The sequence below is a fragment of the Chiloscyllium plagiosum genome, chromosome 22 (genome assembly GCF_004010195.1).
Source record: "Chiloscyllium plagiosum isolate BGI_BamShark_2017 chromosome 22, ASM401019v2, whole genome shotgun sequence".
NCBI lineage: Eukaryota > Metazoa > Chordata > Chondrichthyes > Orectolobiformes > Hemiscylliidae > Chiloscyllium > Chiloscyllium plagiosum.
In genome coordinates this window covers 54,996,846-55,019,614 of record NC_057731.1, presented here as the reverse complement: position 1 = coordinate 55,019,614, position 22,769 = coordinate 54,996,846, and the positions used below count along the sequence as shown (strand labels likewise).

Genomic DNA, 22,769 nt, shown 5'->3' with positions numbered 1-22,769 from the left:
AGGGTTGGGGGTGGGGGGTGGAGGCTGGAGAGTGGGAGAATGCTGCAGTAATTGATGGTGCCTGAACCTTAGCATGAGACAATAAACCAGCTTATTGATGGAGTCCATAATCAGAGAAAAATAAACATCGTAACATTGAACTAATTCAGTTACGATGAGATTTGAGAAACTGGGCTGGAAAGGAGACTCCATACACCTGTGCAAAATCATAAGGTCCAGGACAAAGTAGAAAGGGTGAAACTGAAAGGATCAAGAAAGAGACGGGCTGATAGTTAAAACAATTGGTGAAAGAAGGAAATGTCATTTGCGAAATAAAGAAATAAACTTTGTGCTGTGAGGATTAGGGTCTAGATCGTGCTGTCTGAGAGTGTGTCAGAGGCAGGTTCATTTGAAGCATTTAAAAGGGAATTGAACTCTAACCTGAAAATAATGATTTTGCAAAATTGTGATGAGAACAATGCCATTAAGTTGAAGAGCCAGTATAAGCATGGTCGGCCAAATGGCCTCCTTCGGTTCTTCAACAATTTTCCATTTTTCTTTCAATTAGTGGATGGCAGCAGAGGGAGACATGACTGTGCTGGTCTGGCAGCACCATCCTGCCCCTGAGGTATTTTCCTGGAGGTGGAACTGGGGATAGTCAAGGTAAAGCTGTTACGGTTAGTATATAGCCAATCAGATCCTTGGTCAGTGGCCAGCAGGAACCTTTAATGTCTAGGTCCTTGTGCTACCAGTAGCCCAGTGGTCACCTGGAGATAATCTCTGAGGTGAAGAATAGGGGCCAGTGCTCCATGAAGACTCTAAGTCCTCTTCCCAACATACCCATCCTCTGTGCCTCCACCATGCACACCATCACCATCACTTCCTCCTTACTGCCAACCTTGAACAGCTACAGGTCACCCTGCGTTTGGGTGGCACAGTAGCTGTGTCCATTTCCTATTTAGGAGGGGCACCTTTAAAGGTCAAAGGACAAGTTACAGATCGTACTGGCCCTCTAACCTCTACATCCTGCTCACTGTGGCATGGCAAGTGCTTCCTCTGCTCAGGAGTAGATTCTGCCCGGTTTGGTCACTATCATGTGAGAGCTCCCCAGCAAGGTGGAGTTAGGGCTTGTATTTCTCCCTGACATCAAGGTCTTCACCCAAAATACAAAGTCCTGCCCAAGGTATTGGAACAAACAAATACAATGGACTCCGTCGTTTCGATGTGACAATAAATTCAAACTAAATAATTCCAATGACTGTGAGGTCATTTCTCATTAGCAAACAACAATGTTCTGTTTGCAGCGGGTGCCAGAATTACATTCGAACTTGCTGGTCATTTTTTATGCTTCAATATCTAAAAAAGATATTGAATTGGTGCAAAAAGGCTCCGTTGAACAGCTGGTGTCACTTCATACAAACCAGGAGCAGGAGTAGGCCATCTGGCCCCTCGAGCCTGCTCCACCATTCAATAAGATCGTGGCTGACCTAATTCTAACCTCAACATTCCTGCCTAACCTGTTGATAACCATGATCTCACCTGCCTCTGCTTTAGAAATATTCAATGATTCTGCTTGAGGCAGAGTTCCAAAGACTGTTAACTCTCTGTGAGAGATAAAAAGTAATTCTCCTCAGTTCTATCTTGGATGGCTAAGCTTAATTTTTAACAAGTCACCTTACTTATAGGTTCTTTCACAAGAGGAAATCTTCTTGCCACACTGACTGGGTAAAGTCTCCTCCAGAACTTAAATGTTTCAAACAAGTACATGAGACACAAAAAACTATGTTCACGCTGGAGGCAATAATCATGGGAATAGCTTCCACCGCCTTTTCCTTCCTAAGTTTTACTATTTTCTAGAATGAGTCTTTTTTTCTACACTCAGTTTCCTCTTTTTTCCCACCTCATCCTCTCGCATACTTGCGTCCCTATTCTCATTTGTTAAAACCGGTACAAAAGATTTATGCAATATGCCCATTATTGATTCATCCTCCACTTTATTACTGCGGCTTTACAATCTCTTTAAATTGCCAAAAACACAATTAAACCTTTATAGAGGTAAAATTGAAAAGCATATTTTATCCACCAGATACAAGATTGTATTAGTTACACCTGCACAGTAATCATTAACAGAATGTTCTTACAACAGTGATAATGGACCAGGAGACTTCAAAATGCTTCTTTTGATGAAAATACAATGCTCAGTATATAATTACAATGAGAAGGAATCTTTTTTTTCTCTCAAATTATCCATCTTTAAAGGGCAGACATATCATTGGGAGAGGCAAAAGTGAGGACTGCAGATGTTGGAGATTAGAGTCAAGATTAGAGTGGCGCTGGAAAAGCACAGCAGGTCAGGCAGCATCCGAGGGGCAGGAAGGACTTTTGCCCGAAACATCAATTTTCCTGCTCCTTGGATGCTGCCTGACCTGCTGTGCTTTTCCAGCGCCACTTTAATCTTGACATCATTGTGAGAGTTGAGAGACATCAATGTTGGCTATGCATGGTTCTTCAAGATATTGTCAAGGTTAATTTTGTGAAATAATGCCACAAAAATATAACAGAGAAGGGAATACAATTGTTTTCAAACCCCACTTCAAAGAGTGCATTATTAAATTGCTCCATGCTTTACTATAAAGGACATCTGAATATCCTACTTAGGAGTAGGAACAGACCATTACTTCCTTGGAGCTGCTGTACCATTTGACAGGTAATCTGATGTGGTCTCAGCTCCATTTTCCTGCCTATCCTAATAACCTGGGACTCACCTGTTCATTGAGAATTTATCCAACTCTACCTTAAAATTACTCATTGTCCTTGTCTCCACTACTCTCTGAGAAAGAGTTCCACAGAGTCACAACATTCAGAGATTTCCCTGCATCACCATCCCAAATAGGTTAATCCTGATTTTTAAAATGTGTTCCTTGTTCTAGTCTGTCTTGCAGAGTGAATCATGCTTTCAGCATCTACTCTGTCAAATCCCCTCAGGATCTTATGGGCAATCACCTCACATTCTTCTAACCTCCCAGGGCTGCAGACCCAACAGGTCCAACCTGTTAGAGTCACAGAGATGTACTGCACGGAAACAAACCCTTCAACCCAATTTGTCCATCCTGACCAGATATCCTAAATAAATCTAGTCTCATTTGTGAGCATTTGGCCAATATTCCTCTAAATCTGTCCAATACATATACCCACCCAGATCCCTTTGCATCAGATTCCCTCTTTATTCCAGGAATCAGTCAAATAAACATTCTCTGAACACTCCCCAGTGCAATTGCACCCTTTCTTAAATAAGGGGGCCAGAACTATACATGGTACTTTTGGTGTGATCTCACCAATGGCCTAGACAATTTGTTTGTGGGAGGTAATGTAGATGGCTAGGTTAGTATTTATTGTTCATCCCTAATTGCCCACTGGGCAGTTAAGAATCAGCCATATTGCTGTGGGTCTGGAGTTACATGTAAGTCAGACTGGGTAAGATGGCAGATTTCCTTCCCTACAAAGACATTAGTGAACCAGATGGAATTTTGTGGCAGTTGACAATGGCGACCTGTCACCTTTAGGCTTGCTTTTCATTGAATTAAAATTTCACCCTCCATCATGTGGAATTTGAATCCCATTCCCCAGGATGCTGAGGTGGGCTGGGGTTGGGTGGGGGGGGTGGGATGAGGGGGTAGTTCTGATTGAGGTCTACAAAATAATGCGAGGCATAGACAGGGTAGACCATGAGAATGTGTTCCCATGGCAGATATTCTAAGACCAGACGGTATTAGTTTAAGGTGAGGGATAGGTGATTTAGAGGAGATTTGCAGAATTTATTTTTCATGCAGAGAGTGGTAGAAATGTGGAATATGCTGCCTGAGAGGGTGGTGGAGGCAGGTATTATTGCAACATTGTAGGCGTATCTGGATAAGCACTTAAAATGCCAGGCCATCATGCTTTCTGTGCCAACACCTTTTGCAAGTGCAATGGTGTGACAATTTCAATTGAGTAGCGCAGCAGTACGTATTGGTAAGCATCTACTTACTGTCCTGCCAACTAGCTCCATGTTACTCCACCAGTCTCACCATCGATAACTCAACCAGCAACCACTCTACACAACCATCCTTATCACCAGTGGCCATCCTACCCACTGACCCACACCTCACACTCCCCATCCATTCACCTCCCTCACCCTCACTCATTAGCACACTGAACAACACACAACATTTCAGTGTGGTGTAGGAATACATTTACCAGTTTTTTTTAGATTAGATTACTTACAGTGTGGAAACAGGCCCTTCGGCCCAACAAGTCCACACCGACCCGAACCCTGGTCTCTGACGCTGTGAGGCAGCAGTGCTAACCACTGTGCCACCGTGTTGGTAGTGTAAAAAAAAGGGGCATGGGTTTGGCTCCTCGTGGTCCTTCACGGTGAGAAAGGGCTCCAATTTCAGGTATCCTTCACATTTCTGAGGAGACCAGGATTGAAAAATACACAAGAAAATGGAATATAGGACCATGAGTAGTTGGTTAAGCCCCTTCAGCCTGCCCCACCATCTCAATATGCTCTACCTCAGCATCAAACCCCCACACTGGCCCCTTGTCCATTAGTGTCTATCTATTCCTTCCTTCAATATATTTAGTGGCTTGTCCAGCACAGCCTTATATGGTGGACAGGTCCACAAGTTCATCACTCTCTGAATGAAGATATACTTCTCCATCTTAATCCTATTTCATTTCCTGAAATCATGACCTTGGTTTAGAGTTCCTATCCAGAGCAAACATCATTCCTGCATCCAGTCTATCCGACCTTATCAGAATTTTATATGTTTCAATGAGGTCCCCTCTCATTTGTCTAAACTCTGGAGAATACAGGCCCATTGGATCCAATCTGTCCTCATATGACAGCCATGCCATTTCATGAAGTCCTGGTCAGCAATGCACAGCCTGGGGGTTCTTGGGTTAAAAAAATCAGAATTTAGCTGCAATCCAACCGCGATTGCTGCTCTGGGAGGATTTGGGCATTTGAAACAAAACTTCCTCACATGGAGTGGAAATAAAATATTCACCAAAACAGGAATGTTTTGGTCAACTACTCAGTTGTTCTATGGTTACAAAACACATTCCATTTACTGATGTTCCCTCATGCTATTTCATGTGCTACTCCTTATAAAACACTGAAATGCATTGTACAGGAGAGGCACCTGATAAGCAAGCTGACTGAAGAGATGAGAGTTGAATAGGTAAATGATATTAGACTCCGTGACTTGTGGTTGAATGGATGTTTCCTGCTTTATAACACGATATGAGGTTCTCTGGGTGTCTGTGACATGCCAGGTTTGTATCCAACTCAATTATATTGATGGACAAAGATTCACGTTTATGATCACTTATCTCCATTGATGGGAGATGTCAAACCCACACGGATTCAATGAGCTCTTACCAGTAAAACCGATTTGGAGTAATTCGTTCATGAATCAGCTGCCACCTCCTTCCAAAGTCACTGGAGCTGTACAACTGTAAAACAAGGAAGGACAAATACCAAAGATATCAGTACCATTTCAGAGATGCCCAAATTCCATTATCTTTGCCTTTTTTAGGATTATATTGCTTCCTGTGAGAAAAACAAAAGAAGATTATCAATTAAATATAAAATTACTCCAGAATTTTAGGATTTGGAGATGCCGGTGTTGGACTGGGGTGTACAAAGTTAAAAATGACACAACACCAGGTTATAGTCCAACAGGTTTATTTGGAAGCACTAGTTTTCAGAGCTCTGATCAAGGAGCAGCACTCTGAAAACCAGTGCAGCACAGTGGCCTCGCAGCGCCAGGGACCTGGGCTCGATTCCAGCCTTGGTGCCTGTCTGCTAAGTTGCCCACAGTGATAGATGCATTAGTAGGGAGTAGGTGAAAGGGTCTGGGTGGGTTACTTATCAGAGGGTAGGTGTGGACTTGTTGGGCCGAAGGGCCTGTTTCTGCACTGGAGGGAATCTAAAAATAAACCTGTTGGACTATAACCTGGTGTTATGTGATTTTTAACATTGCAGCATTTTAATCCATGTAATAATACGATTTGATCTGACATAATGTCCATCATCTTATGGAGCTGGAAGGATAAGGTTGATAAAATATAATCTGACATGTTAGTTTCAGCACATTATTAACAGCTTCTGCAGCATGGACTTCCTGTCCACATTTGGAGTCAGAGAGTCAGAGAGATATATCAACACACAACCCTTCAGTCCAACTTGTCCATGCCAATGAGATATCCTAAATTAATCCAGTCCCATTTACCAGCATATAGACCATATCCCCATTTCATGATTGAATGTTCTGATTGCCAAGAACAGGGGAGATCCTAATTCATTAAATGATTTTGTTTTTTGCTGCATTTCTTGACAACTTTTACCTGGAGTATTGTTTACAATGGCTCCCCTTTCTGCTCCCACACTATTTCCTCTGGTGTTCCACAGTGATTGATTTAAACATTTGTTTCATCTACACACTGCCCACTGGTGTCATCATTTGAAAGCACTGGGCTCATTCTCACATGTACACTGATGACATCGAGCTCCACTCCGCACCAGCCTTTGTGACTCCTGCGTTGTTGCTGCATGATGACACTGCTATTACAACAAGTACAATGGGAACCTTAGTAGGGGGATAGGGAGGTGGGGAGGGGAGGGGAGGGTGTGGACGTGAAACAAAAGGCAGAAAACTGCAAAGTAGATGCATAAGAAATATAGAGGATCAGCAAATGAGGCCATGATGCAAAATAAAGTTAAGACGACAAACAAGGCTAAAAAGATAAGTTGAAAGGCTTTGTGCCTTAATGTGCAGTGCATTCGTAACAACGTAGATGAATTAACAGCACAAATAGATATACATTCTCCCCAGATTGATTCCTTCAGCGGTTTCATTTTTCCTATTCTTTGATTCACCATAACTTGGCACTTGTGCCCCCTCTATTTAGTTTAAAACACACTCTACTTCCCTCATTTTGTGGTTTGCAAGAACATCAGCCTGAGGACAGTTCAGGTGTAGACCATCCCATCATGATAGATTCCACTTTCTCTCAGTATTGGTGTCAGTGCCCCATGACCCAGAACCCACTTCTCCCACACCAGCCTCCCAATATTCATCTCTAGAGTCTTGTCAGCCCGACATCAATTTGCACGTAACACAGGTAATGAACCAGAGATTACTCCCTTTGAGATCCTGCTCCTTAATTTGGTACCGAGGTCCTTTTACTGGCAATGCAGAATCTCTACATTTGTCACTGGTGCTTTTAAGGACCAGGAAAAATGGATCCTTCTGTTCTACCTGTAAGTTCTTCTCCAGCCCAGAGCAGATATCCAGAAACTGGGCAGACAACACAGCTGTCTGGATTCACAGTCTCTACTACAGACAACAGTATCAATCCCTCTGACTATGCTGCCCTTATCACCATTGCATTCCTCTTGGCTCCTCCCGATCAGATGGCTTCCTGTACAAGGCTCCATTGTCATTAAGCTAATCCATCCCACAGCCCTCACAACCATCCAAAAAAAAGCTGAGAGAACCTCAAGCCTGTTGGGAAAATTGAAGAGGCTAACACTGCCATCCATTGGTCCTCTACCGGGCTCACTGGCAGTCACAGCCTCCATCCCCTGACTGTATCTGAAAATCCCGTCTACTACACATGACAGCCTCCTGGTACAAATAATCCAGGTACTATTGGCCCTCCCTGAAGCAGCTCAGCATCTGGAGCACAGCGTCCAGCTCCTAATCCTGTGCTGAAGATGCTGAAACTAAACCAATCACCACCAGATCTGTCTGCACCACCAGGACAGCTAATCTTAATGGGTTTTTCCATTAATTGTTTACTCATATTATTAACAGATTTATGTTGTTTTTAATGAATAACAGACAACAACAGATAAACATGCAACTGTGTCAGATCTTGTCATTTGGGTTGATCCACATATCTTCAAAACCTCAAATCTTTCTAATCCAGCCAATGATCTTCCTGTGATCACAAATTCACTTTTTCACAATAGGAAATTACAGTGGGACACTCTCTACACTCGGTCTCACTGTGATGCTGACAGTGGGACTCTCTCTACACTCTGTCTCACTGTGATGCTGACAGTGGGACACTCTCTACTCTCGGTCTCACTGTGATGCTGACAGTGGGACTCTCTCCCCACTCTGTCTCACTGTGATGCTGACAGTGGGACACTCTCCCCACTCTGTCTCACTGTGATACTGACAGTGGGACACTCTCTACACTCGGTCTCACTGTGATACTGACAGTGGGACACTCTCTGCACTCTGTCTCACTGTGATGCTGACAGTGGGACACTCTCTACACTCGGTCTCACTGTGATGCTGACAGTGGGACACTCTCCCCACTCTGTCTCACTGTGACGCTGATAGTGGGACACTCTCCCCACTCTGTCTCACTGTGATGCTGACAGTGGGACACTCTCTACACTCGATCTCACTGTGATGCTGATAGTGGGACACTCTCCCCACTCTGTCTCACTGTGACGCTGACAGTGGGACACTCTCCCCACTCTGTCTCACTGTGATACTGACAGTGGGACACTCTCCCCACTCTGTCTCACTGTGACACTGATAGTGGGACACTCTCCCCACTCGGTCTCACTGTGATGCTGACAGTGGGACTCTCTCTGCACTCGGTCTCACTGTGATGCTGACAGTGGGACTCTCTCTCACTGTGATGCTGACAGTGGGACTCTCTCTACACTCGGTCTCACTGTGATACTGACAGTGGGACACTCTCTACTCTCTGTCTCACTGTGATGCTGACAGTGGGACTCTCTCTGCACTCTGTCTCACTGTGATGCTGACAGTGGGACTCTCTCTGCACTCGGTCTCACTGTGATGCTGACAGTGGGACTCTCTCGACACTCGGTCTCACTGTGATACTGACAGTGGGACACTCTGCACTCGGTCTCACTGTGATGCTGACAGTGGGACTCTCTCGACACTCTGTCTCACTGTGATGCTGACCGTGGGACTCTCTCTGCACTCTGTCTCACTATGATGCTGACAGTGGGACTCTCTCCACACTCGGTCTCACTGTGATGCTGACAGTGGGACACTCTCCCCACTCTGTCTCACTGTGACGCTAATAGTGGGACACTCTCTACACTCGGTTTCACTGTGATGCTGACAGTGGGACTCTCTCTGCACTCGGTCTCACTGTGATGCTGACAGTGAGACACTCTCTACACTCGTCTCACTGTGATGCTGACAGTGAGACTTTCTCTACACTCAGTCTCACTGTGATGCTGACAGCAGGATACTGTTTCCAATCTTTGAAGACTTTTGCACAGAAGTATCCTGTTCCAAAACTTTCACAGGATTGTTTCTCCGTCTGTTATGCGTGTTCTCCTTATGCTTAAAATTATCCAGAGCTCTTGAATAAACCTTGAGGCCTTATTATGTTCTTTGCTCTGTCACATAACCATCTAAATAAACAAAAGACCATTAACATTGAACAAAACCCATTCACTCAAAAGTAATGCTTTACAAATCCGGCATGGTTGCAGAAACACCAAAAACCAAACAGTTACTAAGTCAAAAACTAGAAACACAACTTCTTTACAAATCTTATTTTAATTATACATATCAATCCCACTCTGAGAATATTATTAGCCATGATCAAATGGTCCAGCAGACTTGATCGACCAAATGGCGTCAATCTGCTTCAATATCATATTGTCTAAAAGGTTATGTCACATGTTTCACAGGTTGAGAGAAAAACAAACAGAAACAAATCTTTGGGAGCTATGAATTACTTTAGGGTCATTCTTAGAGAATTTAATGTCTATTTATTGGTGAGTTTGAGGTATATCTCGGAAGTGTGCTTTTATTTGTGTTTGAATAAAAAGTCCCATGTTCTGTTTTGTGGTTCAAAATGTAAGTTGTCTGTAAACATTGTGTTGAATTAACAAAGGCTAAAGTACATGAAAACACAATCCTTTCATTATTAACTGGAAGTTTGAATTTCTTTTCACAAGTTGTCAGTCTGTATGGAGATGGTAAACAGCCAGTAACTGAGGAGATTTGGCAGAGATCTGGAAATAATACTGGGTTAACAGGAATTAAATTAAAATAGGATACACCAAAAAGAAGATGTTAGGTGAATCCACAGGGAGCACTGAACAAGAGGAGCAAAACCATCCAGTACAATTTGTAATAAGTCTTGCTGTCAACATCACAGTGAGACAGACTGGTGATTGTGTCTTTTTAATATGAGGACATATCTTCTCAAAAATGGAAACATTAACTCTGATTTTACTCTGCAGATGCTGTCAGACGTGCTGAGCTTTTCCAGCAATTTCTGTTTATGTTTCTGATTCCCAGCATCTGCAGTTATAGAGTCATAGAGATATACAGCACGGGAAACAGACCCTTCAGTTCAACTTGTCCATGCCAACCAGATATCCTAAATTATCCATGGTGGCCCAGTGGTTAGCACTGCTGCCTCACAGCACCTGTAGACCCGGGTTCAATTCCCGACTCAGGCGACTGACTGTGTGGAGTTTGCACATTCTCCCCGTGTCTGCGTGGGTTTCCTCCGGGTGCTCCGGTTTCCTCCCACAGTCCAAAGATGTGCGGGTCAGGTGAATTGGCCACGCTAAATTGCCCGTAGTGATAGGTTAAAGGGGTAAAGGTAGGGGTATGGGTGGGTTGCGCTTCGGCGGGTCGGTGTGGACTTGTTGGGCCGAAGGGCCTGTTTCCACACTGTAAGTAATCTAATCTAATCTAATCTTGTCCCATTTGCCAGCACTTGGCCCATATCCCTGTACACCCTTCCTATTCATATACCCATCCAGATTCCTTTTAAATGCTATAATTGTTCCAGCCTCCACCATTTCCTCTGGCAGCTCATTCCATACACGCACCCTTCTTTTGTTTTTTTTAAACTTTTAGTATGTTACTGCTTAAATCTTCCTGCAATAATAATTCTGTTGGACAATTACTTGATTGGGTAACTAGATTTATACATTCAGCTAGCACAGTTGCCCCATCATTCCTACTGTTCTCAGTTGACTTCAATGTTGAATCCCTTCATGTGGACTTTGAAAGGAGCCAATCTCCATTGATGGGTCTGCAGAAAGGTTCATTACTGAACTCTTCAACAACAGGCCTGCATTATTCTGGAAATGTCGAAGGAACGGTCCTTGCGGAAGGCAGAGAGGGGTGGCGAGGGCAAGATGTTCCTGGTGATGGGGTCTAGTTGGAGTTGGTGGAAGTATTTAAGGGTGATGCATTGGGTGAGGAGACTTCTAGTTGGATTTGGTGGAAGTGTCCAATGCATCATCCTTAAACACTTCCGACAACTCCAACTAGACCCCACTACCAAGAACATCTTCCCCTCCCCAGCCCTCTCTGCCTTCCATAAAGACCAATACCCCTGACAGTCCTTGGTTTGTGCCACTCTCCCCACTACACCCCACTCCCCGAACCCCCAGGTACCTTCCCCGCAACCGAAAAAGATGCAAAACCTGCCGGTATATCATCCCCTCGCCTCCATCCAGGGCCCCATATTGTCCTTCCAGGTGAGACAGAGGTTCACCTGCCTCTCCTCCAACCTAGTTTACTGCATCAGGTGTTCCTGATGTGGTCTTCTCTACATCAGGGAGACCGAACGTAAACTTAAGGAAGGGTTCACCGAGCATCGCAGCCGGGCCCACAGAGGCTGACCAGAACTCGCAGTCACCGCCCATTTTAATTCCCCTTCCCACTTCCTTTCTAACATGACCATCCTTGACCTCCACCATTGCAAAAACAAACCACAGTTCCTATTGGAGGAACACCTTATCTTCCGCCTGGGCCGCCTACAGCCCGGTGGACTCAAAATTGAGTTCTCCAATTTCAAATAACCTCCGTTCCCATCCCCCAACTCTCTTCCCAGCCCCTCCCACCTCCCTTCCACTGCTCCTTGCCACCAACCGGAGTCATTCCTCCCATTGACCAATCAGGTCGTACCCTCTACCTGTCTTCACCTATTCCCACTTCACCACTCTGCTCCCGACACCCCCTTTATCTGCAGCTTCCCCCCCACCCCACCCCACCCCCAGGCCTGCTAAAGGGTTACACCCGAAACATTGACTTCTCCACCTCCTGATGCTGCCTGCCTTCCTATGTCCCTCTCCCTCCTGATGCTGCCTGCCTTGCTGTATTCTTCCAGCCTCCTGCCTGTCTACTTTGGATTGCAGCATCTGCAGCTAGTTTGTCTTTAACCATCATAGCTAGTCTGACCCACATGTGACTCATATCTTAGCCACTCTCCAGGATGGGCAAAAGCCTGCTGACCTAGTCATCCTGTAAATGAGGAAATAAAAAAAATGATCTCCACCTGAGTGTTCTTCATCCGTTCACTCCCTCTTCCTTTTTCCTTTTGTAATTGCTTCTGTTCATTCTGCCCATCATGCTATAGACCAAGGGGCAGAGGAATAGTTGCCCCATTGTCTGAGGACCCATGGTCACAGCAGCAGCCATGAAATCAGAAATGAGGCCTTCACTGAAGGAGACAAGAGGAGCATCAGTGGAGACCATCAAGGGTTAAGGGGGTAGACTATCAAATAACCCAGAACAAAACACCAGTAAAACTGGTGAAGGAAACACCCCATTAGTGCAATGTGTGTATACTTCAAAATGGGAGTCCAGTACACCCAGTATTTCATTGCTAGGAATTTGCCTTTCTTACCATTTTATTTTTCTCTCTGGGAATTAAAAGTAAAAATTTAAAAGGGAGGTGATTCAGTTTAAGAATTTTCTGTTTCTTCTAGAATTTCCTGATACACCAACCTCCATTTGTGACTCAACCTAAATATCTGATTCGACTATCGAACTCAGTAAGACCCACTGTTTACTCAGTTGGATGGGTGGCTGGTTTGCAGTGCAGGGTGATGCCAACAATGTGGGTTCAATTCCCACTCTGGCTGAGGTTACCATAAAGGACTCTTCTTCTCTACCTTTCCCCCTCGCCTGAAGCTTGGTGACCATCAGGTTAAACCAGCACCAGTTGTCTCTCCCTAATGAGACATGTGTCTATGGTCTGGGAAGACATAATGGGCAATAGTGAGGCCACACCTGCAATATTGTGTGCAGTTTTGGTCTCCTTATCTGAGGAAAGATATTTTTGTAATTGACAAAGGCAGAGAGGATTACCAATTTGATTCCTGGATGGCAAGACTGACATATGAGGTGAAATTGAGTCAGTTAGATCTGTATTCACTGGACTTTAGAAGAATGAGGAGTGATCTACAGAAGCCTGCAAAATTCTAATGGGTCTAGGAAGGTGAGAAAGTGGAAAGATGTTTCTGATGGTCGGTGGTGGGGGAGGGGGAAGCGGGAGTCCAGAACCATGGTTTAAGGATAAGGGATAAACCTTTCAGGACTGAGACTGAGATGAGGAGAAATGTTTTCACCCAGAGAGTGGTGACCTTCTGGAGGTCACTATCACAGAAAGTGGTTGAAGCCAAAACAAAGTAAGTAGATATAGCTCTTGTGGCTAAAGGGATCAAGGGATAAGTGGCGTGGGGGCAGGATGAAGCTATTGAACTCAATGATCAGCCACGATCATTTTGAATGGTGGAAGGGCCTACTCCTGCACCAATCTTTTTCTTCCTATGTTTCTGTAGTGACTTTACCTTTAATGCTGGCTTGAATTATTTAATGGTTTGGAAAAAAATGCAGAAGCCCTTCCAATGAAAAATAGTTTGATTTGCCATCCTTCCCCTCTCAACAACAGGCCAGCCATTCCAGCATTAAACATCCAGCTACTGTGGCCCTCTCCACTTGTGTTCAGTGCCGTGCCATACAATCAGGATTGTCACAGAAAATGGTTAATGTTTCTAAAAAACAAAATAGCTGTTTGCTTTTTGACAATGTGTGGTTTTCAGCAAGTTCCCCAGGTTACAGGAACCTGATTTGAAAAAAAAACATTACTTCCATGAGGAAAAAGCTAGTTCTTTCATGCCTGATATTTCTATGTTTTTACTTATTAGGATTTTATTGAGTTACAACTCCACTCAAAAGATGCTCAAGAGGGCATGATTAGTTGTTCGCTGAAGATCACAGCTATTGTGATAACAACACCCATTCAACAATTAAGTCAACTTTACTGCTGCCTCCCACATCGTCTTCCTGTATTGAACAGTGTGTGAAAACACCATGATTTGTGAACACCCCAGCCACTGACCTGCAAGATCTATGATCTATGAAAACATTGCTGCAATCATTGCGTGTGCCTCCAAGCTGTTGATGTGTTTATACTCTAGCTGTGGGCGAGATATAGTTTAAGTGTTGATGAGCTGTGCTGTTTACCTCATGCTTTTTCTACTTAAGTGCCACCTCAGTGTCTGTGAGCAGTGATTATTAAGGTCCCTGACCTATAAGCCACGATAGACAGATACTGCAGCTCACCACTGTTCCGAGGTACCACATCATTTAAGCCTTCTAAACACCAGTTATCATACTCTCAAAGGAGGATTAAAATTGCCATCCCACTGTATGTGACCTATACTAGAATACTGCTTTGAGAAAAAAAGAGAAGAATTTAAAAAAATAAGGTGCCTTATATCCATTGCTTTTAATGGGTTAATTTGCTGGTTATAATGTACTGGAGATAAGAAATAGGAACTGAAGTAGGCCATTCAGCCCCTCAAACCTGCTCTAACATTGAAATGATCATGACTGATCTCATCTTGGGATCAGCTCCACTTTCCCACCTATTCTCCATAATCCTCAACCCATTATTAATTAAAAAACATGTCTATCTCCTCCTTAAATTGACTGCATGTCCCAACATCCACCCCACTCTGGGGAAAAGGGCTCACCAGGTTAATATCTAATACTCCAGACTTCATACAGCTCAGTCAGATGGCTGAAGTTAATCAAGAATTTTGGGGTTTCCATCCCATCGCCCTCCGCTCACCACACTGGAGGGCTGAGCCCATGCTCACGAGACTGACGTGCCCCACAGCTATTTTATGGTCTGATGGTTCATTAATTGGCTGAAGGTGGACTAAGCCAACAGGGAGGAAGCTACGCCTCCCAAAGCTGCCAGTCAATAATGCTTGTCACCAGCTGTCTCCTCCCAGCACCGCCACCATGAATGGTGGCCAAAGCCAGGACTGCAAGTGTCCCAAACACATGACGGCTATGATGGGGCCGAGAACAATGTTGAACTTGGATGTTGCCGGTGCTGGGCTGGCAGGAATTGACAATGGGTGAGGCAAGGACTTGCGTACAGGGTTGAGGAGGAAGGAGAATATGGGGATAAAGACCTGGGGGAAGGAGGGGGTGGGTGGGTGGGAATAGCTATCCTCTAATTGGCATGTGGGATCACCTGTAATAAGAGGCAAACCCACAGTCTTGGAGGGAGATTGAAGTGCCCCGAATACCTGCTGTTTCCAACATTATAACAGAGTGATTATGCTCAGAAAAATACTACTTTTCTGTGAAGCACTCTGGGTTAATGTGAGACCTTGACAGGTGCTATATGAATATCAGTTCTTTTTATCATTGTTTACTCTTTCAATTTCTATCTTTTCCAAAAGGATTTTCTCATATGGGAATATATTTGCAGTCTCTTCGTGCCCCATTATATGTTGTACCTTGATCTCCGAGGTAGCAATGACAGATAGTGTTCAACTAAGGGACTGGCATGATAATTTAATGACAAGTCACACAACACCAGGTTACAGTCTAACAGGTTTATTTGGAAGCACTAGCTTTCAGAGTGCTGCTCCTTCATCAGGCAGCTAGTGAGTCCCCTGATCCTGCTCCACTGGTTATCTGATGAAGGAGCAGCGCTCTGAAAGCTAATGCCTCCAAATCAACCTGTTGGACTATAACCTGGTGTTGTGTGATTTTGAACTTTGTCCACCCCAGTCCAACATCGGCACCTCCTCATCATCATAATTTAGAATTACTCAACTATTTCTTTTCTCAGTTTGTAAGGAACATGCAAATAAGCAATTTTCAGTGTCTGTTTTTTTGTTGAGGTTTGTCTGAAAAAGGATAATTGCACCAGGTGACCCTGTCCCGGATTGACCACTTATTGGTTGACATGGGGGAAGAGGTCAACTAACTCTGTTGGCTGAACAGCTGGTTTGAGACGCAGAGTGTCATGTTCTGAGGAAGGGTCACTCGACCCATAAAGTTAACTCTGATTTCTCTCCACAGATGCTGTCAGACCTGCTGAGCTTTTCCAGCAATTTCTGCTTTTGTTAATAATCCTCAACTCCATCTTCCTGCCTTTCCCCCCATAAACCTTCATTCACATTCATGTAAAACAACGATTTGTGGATACTGGAGATGTGAAACAATACCAGAAATTGCTGGAGAAACTCAGCAGGTTTGGCAGCATCTGTGGAGAGAGAAAAACAGAGTTAACATTTCCGGTCCAGTGACCCTTATTCAGAACCATTGATGATTCTTCTGAATCAGTCACCAATGATTCCCTTCCTGTCACATGGCAGACACCATGGACCAGCTGTGGTAGGAGTGAATGTTTAAGGTGATATTGATGATGCAGCATGTTTTGTCTTGGCTAGTGTTGAGCTTCTGACTCATGCCTAGTAGATGGCAGAAAGGATGTGGACAGTTTGGAGGTGATACACATGCAGGAATACTCAGCTTCTGATCTTCTCTTGCAGCAATGACATTGACACAGCTGGACATGACACTACAAGCCCTAATCAAACTAATTGGAGAAACCATAAATGATATTTCAGCGAGTTCTGTTTTGAGATCGCCTGCTTTAAAACAAATTGTCATAAATGTGAAGACACACAATGAAGAAATAGCTCTCAGAAAATAAAACCTATTTGCGCTTTCTGTACAGTGTTTAAAATCACACAACATCAGGTTACAATCCAACAGGTTTACTTGGAAGCTTTCAGAGTGAAAGCTAGTGCTTCCAAATAAACCTGTTGGATTGTGACCTGGTGTTGTGTGATTTTTGTCTAACCCCAGCTCCTCCACATCATTTCTGTACAGCAGCAGAGGGACATTGTTGACTTATGAACAAAACAAACTGCTTTTAAGAGCCCACTCTGGAATGGGAGCTCAATATCTTGTTATGAAGGTGTAGGTTTGTACTGAACCTTTAAGAAGGAGGAAAGAAAAAGAGAAGAAAAAAGAAAGAAGAAGAAAAGGAAAGAAAAAAGAAAAAGAAAAGAGAAAAGAAAAGAGAAAAGAAAAGAGAAAAGAAAAGAGAAAAGAAAAGAGAAAAGAAAAGAGAAAAGAAAAGAGAAAAGAAAAGAGAAAAGAAAAGAGAAAAGAAAAGAGAAAAGAAAAGAGAAAAGAAAAGAGAAAAGAAAAGAGAAAAGAAAAGAGAAAGAAAAAAGAAAAAGAAAAGAGAAAAGAAAAGAGAAAAGAAAAGAGAAAAGAAAAGAGAAAAGAAAAGAGAAAAGAAAAATGGAAGAAAGAGCTAACAAGGACTGACTGAAAGCACAGAGTGTGTTGAACATTTTAAAAATGTAACATTTGGTTGAAACAAATAGCTGGACCTGCATTGTCATGAAACAAAAAAAAATTCAAATTTGGCCAGATTAAATATATGCCCCAGATACCAAAATCCAAGCAAATTTGAATTTTACTGTTTGGGATGACATCAAACCAATTATATGATCCAATGTTTCAGGGTACAAAACCAGACTTCTTGTACAGTTCAAGGGAGAACTGCAAAGAGCAGCTAAGCGAGCACCAACGTAAGGCCAGCAGGGCAACACTGCCATTGGTGCAGCAGAGTACCCAAGCTGACCTAGAGAAATCTACAGAGAAAGTTTGACATCCAAAAACAATAACTGGCCTTGAAAGTGATTTGCTGTAAATTTAAAAGGGAATTTATCAGACCAGTATTGTGAAGTGGGAAGTAAAAGATAGAGTTAAGAGAAAGGAGTTGCAAAGAGTTGTTGTTTTAATGTTCTCTTTTCGACTTAAAAAGAGTAAAATAGTTAACTTTTACTTTAAATAGTGAGATCTGGGATGGCCTTTACCTCTTGAAATTTAACAGATTATGGCGCAAGATGAGCTTCTGTGTGTGTCGGGTTTAAGTTAGCTGAGGGGTTTACCCCATGTCATACCAATCTCTAGCATCCTTCATTGACAGGGTGCTGCATTCCAGGTGAAATGTTATTCCAAGGGATACCAATAGAAGGAGAGAGTCCTCTAATACCATTCAGGTGGTGAGCTGGGGATTTATTCTGTGGTGTGACCAACATTTATCCTCATTCATCACCAAAAACGGATTTGACCATGCATTCACCTCATTGCTGCTTGTCTGACCATGCTGTGCACAAATTGTCTGATATCTGCCAAGCAGATAGCTTTCCCTTCAGGTAACTTGAATTTTTGATTGTATTCATTCCAATTGCTTGTAATGTACTTATTGAACGATCTTTTAAGGTGACAACTCAGAAGAATTGCATTAATAATGCATCAGTGAAGATCTGTATTGAAACATTTCAAAAATATAATTGTCGAAAGACTGCAAAATACACATTTGAAAGATTAATGTTTTATAACCACACTTTCCATTCAACAGCAATCTCACAGCAATAATGTTACAAAGCAACTTCTTCTTAAATATGAGAGAGAATTCTGTTATTTTTATTTAAACTGACACTCATTGCAGCACAGTCTACATGAACCGAAATAAGTCATTCCACTCAATGATTATGAATCTCTTGATTATGCTCTCGTGTCCATGTATTTTAAAACATCCCTTTTAAACTGTACATGAGTCCAAGGTGTACCCCTTTCCCTGAACTGACCCATTTTCAAAGCTGTCAGTCCATGCCAACTTTGATTAGTATCCAAGCAACATTACCAATGCTGACTCTCCAGCACCACCATCCCTGGGGGGATTTATCAAGGGTCTAACTGGTATAAATAGTGTGGCTACAAGTGCAGGTCAGAGGTGGAGAATTCTGCAGAGTTCAACTTACTTCCAGACTCCCTGAAGCCTGCCAAGCATTTAGAAGGTGTAGGCCAGGAGTTCCAAATGATGGAGTTTCTTTGTTTCAGTGTAACTCCAGACGCCAGAACACACCCAGCACAAAGCAGCTTGCTTAACTGAAAACCCATTCACTTGCTCAATGATCACTAATCTGCCTTGTGTATCAGAGCCACTGCAGCAACATGCCAAAGCACCATCCAATTCCATGGCCTCTGTTATAGGATCCCTACAGTGCAGAAAGAGTCCATTCGGCCCACTGATAACACAGCAACCCTCTGCAGAGTGCCCCACCCAGACCCACATACTATTCCCGATGACTCCACATTTCCCATGGCTAACTCACCTAGACTGCACACTATGGGTCACTTTAGCTTGGCCAATCCAACCTGACCTGTGAGAGGAAACCAGAGCACTCAGAGGAAACCCACACAGACACAGGGAGAATGTGTAAACTCCCCACAGAGAGCTGCCCGTGGCTGGAATCGAACCCTAGTCCCTGGTGCTGTGAGGCAACAGAGATAACCACTGAGTCACTGTGCCCCTGAGAAGGACAAGAGTAGCAGACAGATGGAAATAGCTCATCCTGCAGGCTTCTCTCCAGATCATGCACCATCCCTGCCCTGGGGAATAGCATCAGCTTCACTGCTGCAGGATCAAAATCCTGCAACTTCCCTCTCACAGTCAATGGGTGTGTCCATGCTCCATGGCCTGTTTTTGAAGGATAATTAGGAATGTGCACTAAATACAAGGCTTGCCAGTAATGGCCACATCAAATGAATGTTGATTCCTCAGAAACAAACTCAAACAGGCAGACACAAAGCAACCAAAAACTACAGCCACATTACTTTACAACAAAGACATATCAGAAATTACTTCCAAACAACTCAGACCCCTTGGCATCAAGGTAACCCACAAACCTACTAACACACTGAAACAGCGACTAATGAACCTAAAGGATCCATTAGATACCACCAGCAAAATCATTTATAAGATACCATGAAAGAACTGTAAAAAACACTATGTTGGACAAACTAGCAGGAAACTTGCCACCAAGATACATGAACACCAACTGCTCACCAAAAGACACGACCCACTCTCACTAGTTTGCATACATACAGACAAAGAAGGACGCCACTTTGACTGGGACAACACATACATCTCAGGACAGGTGAAACAAAGACACGCACGAGAAATCCAAGGCTTGGCATTCTAACCAGAACTCCTTCAATAAACACATCGATTTAGACCTACCTTCACTTGATAAAATGAACTGGAAATGACATCACCCACCTGAAGAAACCAAGATCTATAGATAGAGACGGGACATACTACCAGCACTTCACCAGAGACTGTCACCTAGTATGGTGATGAAACATCTGAAAATAAACCTTCAAGCCCAGTGAGCTAACTGACAGACTTAACATGAAAGTCCTGTCCAATAAAAACCAGGAAAAATCCAACCGGGTCTTCATCAGCAAAGTGATGCAAAAGGTCATTGACGGTGTCAACAAGTAATAATCTGCTCAGTGGCATTCAGTTTGGAGTCAAACAGAGCTATTCTGCTCCGAAGCACATCACAGCTGCTCCAGACAGAAGAGCTGAACTCAAGGGGAGGGGTGAAAGTAACTGCCCTTTGATACCAAGACATTGCTTGACTGAGTGTGGCATCAAGGGACCCGATCAAAACTGGAATCAGCGTAAACCTTAGGAAAGCAATTCTCAGCTTGAAGTCATATTTAACACAAAGGAAGTGGGTAGCACTGCTACCTCACAGCGCCAGGGACCCAGGTTCACTTCCAGCCTCAGGCGACTGTCTGTTGGAGTTTGTAGATCCTCCCTGCGTCTGCGTGAGTTTCCTCCGGGTGCTCTGGTTTCCCCTCTCAATCCAAAGATGTGCAAGGGAGGTGAATTGGTCATGCTAAATTGCCCATAGTGTTCGGTGCATTAGTTAGGGGGAATGGATCTGGGTGGGTTCCTCTTCAGAGAGTCGGTGTGGACTAGTTGCGCCGAAGGGCCTGTTTCCACACTATAGGGAATCTATTCTCATCTAATCTGATCAAAATATGGTAGTACTTGATGGAGGTCAATCATCTCCATCCCTGGCCATCATGTCAGGAGTTCCTCAGGATAGTGTCGTTGGCCTGACCACCTTCAATGTTTCATCAATAAGGTCAGACATGGGGATAGTCATTGTTCACACAGTGCTCAGGACTATTTGTGACTCCTCAGATACTGAAGCAGTCCATGTCCAAATGCAACAAAATCTGGATGACATTTGGATTTGGGTTGGTGACTGGTGAGTAACATTCGTAGCACATAATTGTCAGGCAATGTCCATCAAGAGAGAATCTCTCAGTATCTCTCTGTTTTTCAATGACATTCATCAAGTTCTGTATTTCTTGTTTTTGTATTAATGTATCTATTTATTAATTTCCAGGTTGCATAGGTTTTTCTAACTACTGTCTCATTAAGACCTGCCATATTGAAAGAATATGATAGCCCTTCATTGTAAAGTATCCACCCTGTGCCACAACCATGATCCTTTAAGTCAGGTAGAATACAAAATGTGAATGATTTTTCCTTTAAAATACTCAGCTCAGTTTTGTCTCCTGGTACTATACTCCACCAATGGCAGTCTCGAAGTCTGAAACATCAAGTCACAGTCCACTGCTCACATTCAGCTCTTGCGTCTGTCTCTGGCTCACATGGGTCTGAAGTAAAGTGATTCTGGCAGAACACGAACTGAACATCAGTGACCAGGTGATCTGTGAGTGAGGGTGGGGTCACTCAATGGTGATAGTCGTTGCACCCTCGATTAGTTTCCTGTAATTTAGATAAACTATCCTTTCTACAATGGCCTCGTTTCTGTGAAACATGGTTTCTGATTAGCTATGGGGCTTCAATCCAGTGAAGTTACATGGGCATTTGGAAGAATATCCATGGATTTATGAATAACAAGGCAGCCGCCCAGTCACTATTCTTGATGCCTATTTACTTTAGTTGCTCCCAACTTTGGGGGTGGCATAATGGCTCTGTGGTGAGCATGACAGCCTCACAACATCAAGGTCCCACATTCGATTCCAGCCTGGGGCCATCCTCTGTGTGGAGTTTGCACCTTCTCCCTGTGTCTGTGTGGTTTCCTCCGGGTGCCCTGGTTTCCTCCCACAGTCCAAAGATGTGCAGGTTAGGTGAGTTGGCTGTGCTAAATTACCCATAGCATTCAGGGATGTATTGGTTAGATAGAGTCATAGAGATGTACAGCATGGAAACAGACCCTTCGGTCCAACCCGTCTGTGCCGACCAAACATCCCAACCCAATCTAGTCCCACCTGCCAGCACCCGGCCCATATCCCTTTAAACCCTTCCTATTCATATACCCATCCAGATGCCTCTTAAATGTTGCAATTGTACCAGCCTCCACCACATCCTCTGGCAGCTCATTCCATACACGTACCACCCTCTGCATGAAAACGTTGCCCCTTAGGTCTCTTTTATATCTTTCACCTCTCACCCTAAACTTATGCACTCTAGTTTTGGACTCCCCGACCCCAGGGAAAAGACTTTGTCTATTTATCCTATCCATGCCCCTCATAATTTTGTAAACCTCTATAAGATCATCCCTCAGCCTCCAACGCTCCAGGGCAAAAAAATCCAGCCTGTTCAGCCTCTCCCTGTAGCTCAGATCCTCCAACCCTGGCAACATCCTTGTAAATCTTTTCTGAACCCTTTCAAGTTTCACAATATATTTCTGATAGGAAGGAGACCAGAATTGCACGCAATATTCCAACAGTGGCCTAACCAATGTCCTGTACAGC

General features: G+C 43.7%; 1 protein-coding gene across 2 annotated transcripts in view; it reads right to left on the bottom strand.

Annotated features, from left to right (window-relative positions):
* The window catches only part of LOC122561354 (VPS10 domain-containing receptor SorCS1-like), a 1,166,089-nt gene that overhangs the window by 273,838 nt on the left and 869,482 nt on the right, over positions 1-22,769 (bottom strand). For both annotated transcript variants that reach the window (XM_043713086.1, XM_043713087.1), the window contains exon 5: positions 5,405-5,478. In XM_043713086.1, coding sequence (XP_043569021.1) covers positions 5,405-5,478 — 74 coding nt within the window. The remainder of the gene's footprint in view (positions 1-5,404; positions 5,479-22,769) is intronic.